This window comes from Malania oleifera, chromosome 5, assembly GCF_029873635.1.
Source record: "Malania oleifera isolate guangnan ecotype guangnan chromosome 5, ASM2987363v1, whole genome shotgun sequence".
Taxonomy (NCBI): domain Eukaryota; kingdom Viridiplantae; phylum Streptophyta; class Magnoliopsida; order Santalales; family Ximeniaceae; genus Malania; species Malania oleifera.
The window spans coordinates 13,956,795-13,963,229 of NC_080421.1; the positions used below are offsets into that span (position 1 = coordinate 13,956,795).

At 32.3% G+C, this 6,435-nt stretch overlaps 1 protein-coding gene across 1 annotated transcript; it reads left to right on the top strand.

The window, feature by feature from the left end:
• Window positions 1-1,612: 1,612 nt before the first annotated feature.
• Window positions 1,613-5,957, top strand: LOC131155609 (methyl jasmonate esterase 1-like). Its single transcript, XM_058108856.1, has 3 exons — window positions 1,613-2,132; window positions 4,434-4,565; window positions 5,436-5,957. The coding sequence occupies exons 1-3, from the start codon at window positions 1,638-1,640 to the stop codon at window positions 5,718-5,720; spliced, it is 912 nt and encodes a 303-aa protein (XP_057964839.1). The 5' UTR covers window positions 1,613-1,637; the 3' UTR covers window positions 5,721-5,957.
• The last annotated feature ends 478 nt before the right edge of the window (window positions 5,958-6,435 follow it).

The window sequence follows — 6,435 nt, forward strand, 5'->3', positions numbered from 1 at the left end:
ATTCTCATGAAGGGCAGTTCGACAAAAATGCCAAAAAAGGGCAACTCGACAAGAATGCCCACGAAGAGCAGCTCAGCAGCTCGGCTAGAATTCCAAATGAAGAGCCGCTCGGCAATAATGTCCATGTAGAGCAGCTTAGCAAGAATGTCCATGAAGAGCAATTTGACAAGAATGCCCATGAAGAGCAGTTCGGTAAGAATTACCATAAAGAGCTGCTCGGTAAAAATGCCCACGAAGAGCAGCTGCAGCTCGGCAAGAATCCCAAATGAATGGCAGTTCAGTAAAAAGAGTTTGGCAAGAATAGCCGTGAAGAGCAGCTCGGCAAAAATTACCCACGAAGAGTAGTTCAGCAAGGACAGCATGACAAGAATTGCCACGAAGAGCAGTTTGACGAAAATTGCTCATGAAGAGCAACTCGGCAAGAACAGTTGATGGAAAGCAGCCCAACAAAAAAAAAAAAAAGATTGGCAAGAATTGCCACGAAGAGCAGCTCGACACAAATGCCTTATCGAGACCTGCTCGGCACAAAATGCACAACAAAGACTTGCTCAACATCATTGGCTTGGGTGAGCCGAAAAATTCAGCTCGGCACAACTCACATACAGAAGCATCGGCTCTACCAGAGCCATTGACGTCGGTCATATATTGACTAGAATAATCCATGCTCGCACTATAATGATCAGAGTGATCCACGTCAAGCGCTATAAATGACAGATCTACTAAGGTCAAACATGACCAGTATAAAAGGGGTACTACAGAGAGGTTAAGGTATCTCATATTAAAACCACCTTTATTGTTGCTTACAACCTCTCTAGAGCAATCTCTTGCTTAGGCATCAGAGTGATCTCCCTGAATATACTCCGGGTCGTCCAAGCCGCGTTTATTTTTATCCTTTTTAGGTGATCCGGATCGAAAAGCTCACTGGAGGGAAGATCAACATTTTTGGTAGCAACAACTATTTTTTAATTGTCATGTCCAAAAATTTTTGTATTGTAAAGTAAAATTTGAAAGTATAACAAGCAAGGAAAATAATTGTACTAAATTTTTGTTTTATTGTAATATTTTTCAATTCATATTATTTTATAATTTTATTATTTTAGTAATATTTTTATAATATTATTTGATTTAAAGATGAAAATAAGCATTTTTTGATTAAGCTTTTAATTTATTTTAATTATAACCAAAGGTTGTTGGCCGGTTTCTAATTTTTAGTTTTTATTTTTTTATTTTTATTTGTAATTTTTGTTTCTATTAATTTTTATAGTAATACGAAATGATCCCTTAACTTGCCCGTTCTTCCATCACTTTAATTAATGATAGTATTCCTCCACCTCAAAAATAAAAATAAAAATAAAAATAAAATCTAGGATGTGTTGACAAGAAAAAATATGTCAAAATCATGCAAATGCTAAATCAAAAATAATTCTAAAAAAAAAAAAGTCAACTTCAAATCATGTGAGTCAAAAGACTACCCAGTACCCGCGCGCGTGCTTAATTTTGCAAACAAGAAACCTGCTCTAATTATAACCTACTTCCACACGCGTCTATATATTGGTGACCTACTTCCACGCTCGTCTATATATAAGTGAAAAAGTTACCATTCATGGATGCCATGACAAGAAAGGAACTGAGAAGCGATGGAGAAAAGGAAGAATCATTTGGTAGCCTTACTTTCCTTATCCACACTTCTCCTCTCTCTGCAGCTTAATCACAACGTGGCCAGGGCTGCGCCCTACAAGCCCCCCCCGGGCCCCGGCCCTGGCCGCACCACAACCGTGACGCGCCACTTCGTGCTCGTGCATGGCGCATGCCTCGGTGCCTGGTCTTGGTACAAGCTGGTCCCTCTTCTAAAGTCTTCTGGTCACAACGTCACCGCCGTGGACCTCGCGGCCTCCGGCATCGACCCGGCGCAGGCCGACGACTTGCGGTTCATGTCCGCCTACTTCCGGCCTCTGATGGACTTCATGGCGGCTCTCCCGCCCCGGCAGCGGGTCATTCTGGTCAGCCACAGCTTCGGCGGACTAGCCATCTCCAAGGCCATGGAGAGGTTCCCGGAGAAGATTGCTGCGGCTGTGTTTGTCACTGCCTTGATGCCTGGTCCTTCCCTCAACATTTCTGCCCTCTACCAAGAGGTATGCGTACCCTTCTTCTTCTTTTGATGCATCAGCATGCATGCATATATAATATTTATGTTTGTGCTTGTGTGATCACCGATCGACAAGATTATTCCTTTGTAACCAAATGGTCACATGTTCAAGTCTAACTTAATAAAATGCATCTTAAACTCTAAAAGATAAGTTATGAAATTATTCATATATTTTTTTTAATTAGTGTTCTTTGGCACCATTTATTGACACTAGAATTAGAAATATAAGTGCTAAAACCTAAAAACTAAAAGCCGTATGGATTGAGGTAAAGAAGAAATTTTATCACAACCAAAGAACATAGAGCTCAAGCCAAAAACTTGAACCCTTTTAAGCAACATAAGGAAGGCAACAACAATAAGTATAAAAAATAGTAAGAAAACTAACATAATATTATACTAATAAAATAAATAAGTACATATAATAATATATTAGTTGGTACTTGACATCTCTTTAATGGTTGGTCGTGTTGTTGGTTGATTGTTTCATTGTAATCTTGTCATCATCTGGCAATGACTGATTTAAGGTTGTGTCTCCGACTCAACCTCCTTTTTTTCTCAAGTTTTTGGCTTGAATTTTTTTGTTCTGATTGTTGTTTTAATAAAATCTTTACCTTTTCAGTAATAATAATAATAATAATAATAATAATAATAATTGCAAATAATCATTATTTAAGAGAAGATGCTACATAATTTTATTATTTTAGCATCATAATGCTGCTATATGATATTATAACTAATTATGTTGTCATATTCTAATCCACTGATATTATATACTTATTTCATAACAATACACGATATTTATTATTATAATATTTATAACATATATAGTATGATAACGTAAATATATACCTATTTTGATGTTACGATATTATAATATTTTAATATAATATCATAATGCTATGTGATATTATAATCAATTATATTTTCATACTTTAAGATAATAATATTATTTATTATTTTATTATTTCATAATATGATATTTATTTTTTATTTTCAATATTATAAAAATTTATTATTACAAAAATCACAATTTTGTATGACAGTAATATATTGTACATACGATAGACTATATTATTATATAATTTTCTAAATATTGTAGCATAAAAAAAATATCCTAATAACAATATATTATTATAATAAAATAAATACTACTTTTTATTCCAATATTATAATTAGTTATCGAAGTAACAATAATCTGATAATACTATACTATAAGGGAAAATACATAATTAATTATAATATAGTCTTGCTATATTATGTTATATAAATACGTTTGTTCTTATAAGTCATCATGGGCATGCATATCTCATCTAATTAAATAAGTACTTAAGGTTAAGTACTTCACTTATAACAAACCAAATATTACTTATTTATTACATATAATTCTCGTAAGTGATAAATGATATAATTAGGTATGTTAATTTATAAGGGAGGCCAAATGGGATTCATTTCATGTTTATCACACACTTAATAAATTTATTTTCTATGTATAGAAAGTCAAACGAAAAGAAAAATATTTAAATTTTTTATAAATTTCTTGTGTGAAATAGATAATTAAAAAAAAATCAAGGATAAAATTTCACTCAAATGATTTCATTGTTTAACCACCACGCGTGAAGTATGGTTCAAACTTTTAATTAATAATATATTTAAATTCAAATCAACACGTAAACCTTTAAATGATTTCCTTATTGCCCATTTCATTCAATGATTCATGTCTAACATTATTTTTATCTTTTTTATGTTAATTTAGTTACTCAAACAAGTCCCAAATAAATTATGTGGATGAAGGTAGACTATTGTTAATTTTTATTTTAGTTAGGTCATGAAGGTTTACTTTTCAAAGATGATACTTCATGCTTTTATTCATTTGTTTGTCTAATTTTTAAATTTCCCCACATGATGTTTACAAGACATCTCTCTACTTTATTTTTATTTGATAACTCGGAAACTCCAGCTACCATCATGCCACTTTAAATACTATGCTGTGGCACCAAACTCGGGAGGTGAAAGTCACCCACCCATTGACGGTGCCTGATAATTCACCAGCGTGATGTCTTAAGGGAGAATCAAACCCGTGACGATGAGATTATCAAATCACAAGTCACCCTTACCACTTGAACTGGCCCACTTAAACTAAAGGACACCTCTCTATTTCTTTCATAGTTCTTACTTCTTAATACTCTTTATCATATAATTCTTACAAAATTCCTCATAAAAAGTCAGCTCTTGATAGTATTTTTAACTTATTTATTTATTTTCCAATTTTACATATGTTCCAATGAAGGGATCAAGGAGTAAAGAATCCCTACTGGACAGCTATTATATATATGGGAATGGGCCTAACAACCCTCCAACTATATTCGTTTTGGGGCCTTTACAATTGGCAGAAGATATGTTCCAAATGAGCCCAATCGAGGTAAGGCCCATTATTTCGGCCCATAGAAGCAAGGTGAAGGATTGAAAACTTGTTATTTTGTGTTTGGGTGTCTAGAGTTGGAATCTTAATAGGACTTTTAAATTTCTAAAAATTTAAATAGAATATAATAGAATTTAATATTGTGAAATGCTATACCATATATATATAGTAAAGTGTTGATGGCATTTTTGTAAATGTCTTAGCCTCGGGCTATTATTTTCAATAACTTTAAGTTAGCCCTTGTGCCAATATGTGAAATTTTTTTATAAAAAAAAATCAATTTTTTGGCAATAATTTGGCACTTTATTTTAATATTTATAACTCATTTTTGTGTATAAAACCATTATACGCACACCTTTTTAATAAAAAAGTTGAAAAAATGTTCAAAAGAAAATCATGAAAAAAAATATTTTTTTTTTTCTTCTATTTTCAACCTTCACATAAAAAGTGAGTTTTTAGGTAACAATTAAGTAAAATAATGACTTGATATCTATTTTCTATCATAATATTGTTTAAACTAGTTCTTCTCCATTCTCATTGTTCTAAATTTAATTATTAATTGTTAATTGTTAATAATCCGAGAAAAAATGGAAATGTAACATGATTCTAATTTTTTATTTTGTTTGACTTGGCGGACCAAGTCAAATTATACATAACTATAATTTGTAAATACCTATATATACAAATCTTTTGGTGCAAATACCCTACAACTAATTATTATTATATACGATGCTTGGTTCGCAAATGAAATATTGGATATAAAATAAAAATTAATTAATGAAAAACATGACAAAATTTAATTTTATTCAATTTTTACTGCTAAAATTATAATTTGTATCTCATTATCTGCAAAAGGATTGCCTAATGTAGGATTTGACATTAGCATCTATGTTGGTGAGACCATTTCGCGTATTCACGCAAGAAGAACAATCAAGGGAGTTGGTCTTATCAACTGAGAACTATGGTTCCGTTCGTCGAGTTTACATCATCTCTAATGAAGACAATAATGAAAAGCCCAATTTTCAGCGATGGATGGTCATGAAAAATCCACCCGATGAAGTGAAAATTATCGCTGATTCTGATCATATGGTCATGATATCCCAGCCAATTGAGCTTTATGTTCATCTTCAAAATATTGCCAAAAAATATTCTTAATTTTCCTTATTTGTTTTGAGTGTATTTAGCAAGAATATAGCACTCTAAAATTATATTTAATATGGTTCAAATAGGTCGACGAAACAATCTAAATTCAAAGCTCGAAACATATGTTTCGAAAAACAGCCTAAATTTCAGTATTGTGATGTCATTGTGGGATTCTTTGTGTGGTTTTTTCTTTTGTATAATTGTAATCAATTAGTAAGGGTGTACTACACTTGAATTTCTCATAATAAAGTTTGTAGATTTTTTTTTTAATAAGTAAATATGTATGTTTAATTAATGAATCAATAAATTAAACAAATAATTTGGGCATCACAGCATCCATTTTTTTAATGCTTTGTAAGGTATTTGTGTACCACATTTGCATGCCACTAGTAATTAACATGATGAAAAAAATAAATAATGAAAATTTAATTATGCCTTTAGATGGTGAAACTGGAGAATCAATATTTGAGTTCATGAAAAAATATTAGCCCTTGAAGGAAACTTTTTTGAATGTGTCGTGGAGGTTCTGCAACTCGGGAGAGTCTTGCTGGAGTCGAAACGACAGGACTTCAAAGAAAAAGAATACCTACGCATCAGGGTGAGAGGATTCAGGTTCAGTAGATCGTTGTATTTTGCAACGGGGGTGATGTATTGGCCTCGGCAAAAATTGGAAGGGGCAGAACAATACAAAGTCCTCAAGGAACAAACAAAAAAGGTATGGGAAAAC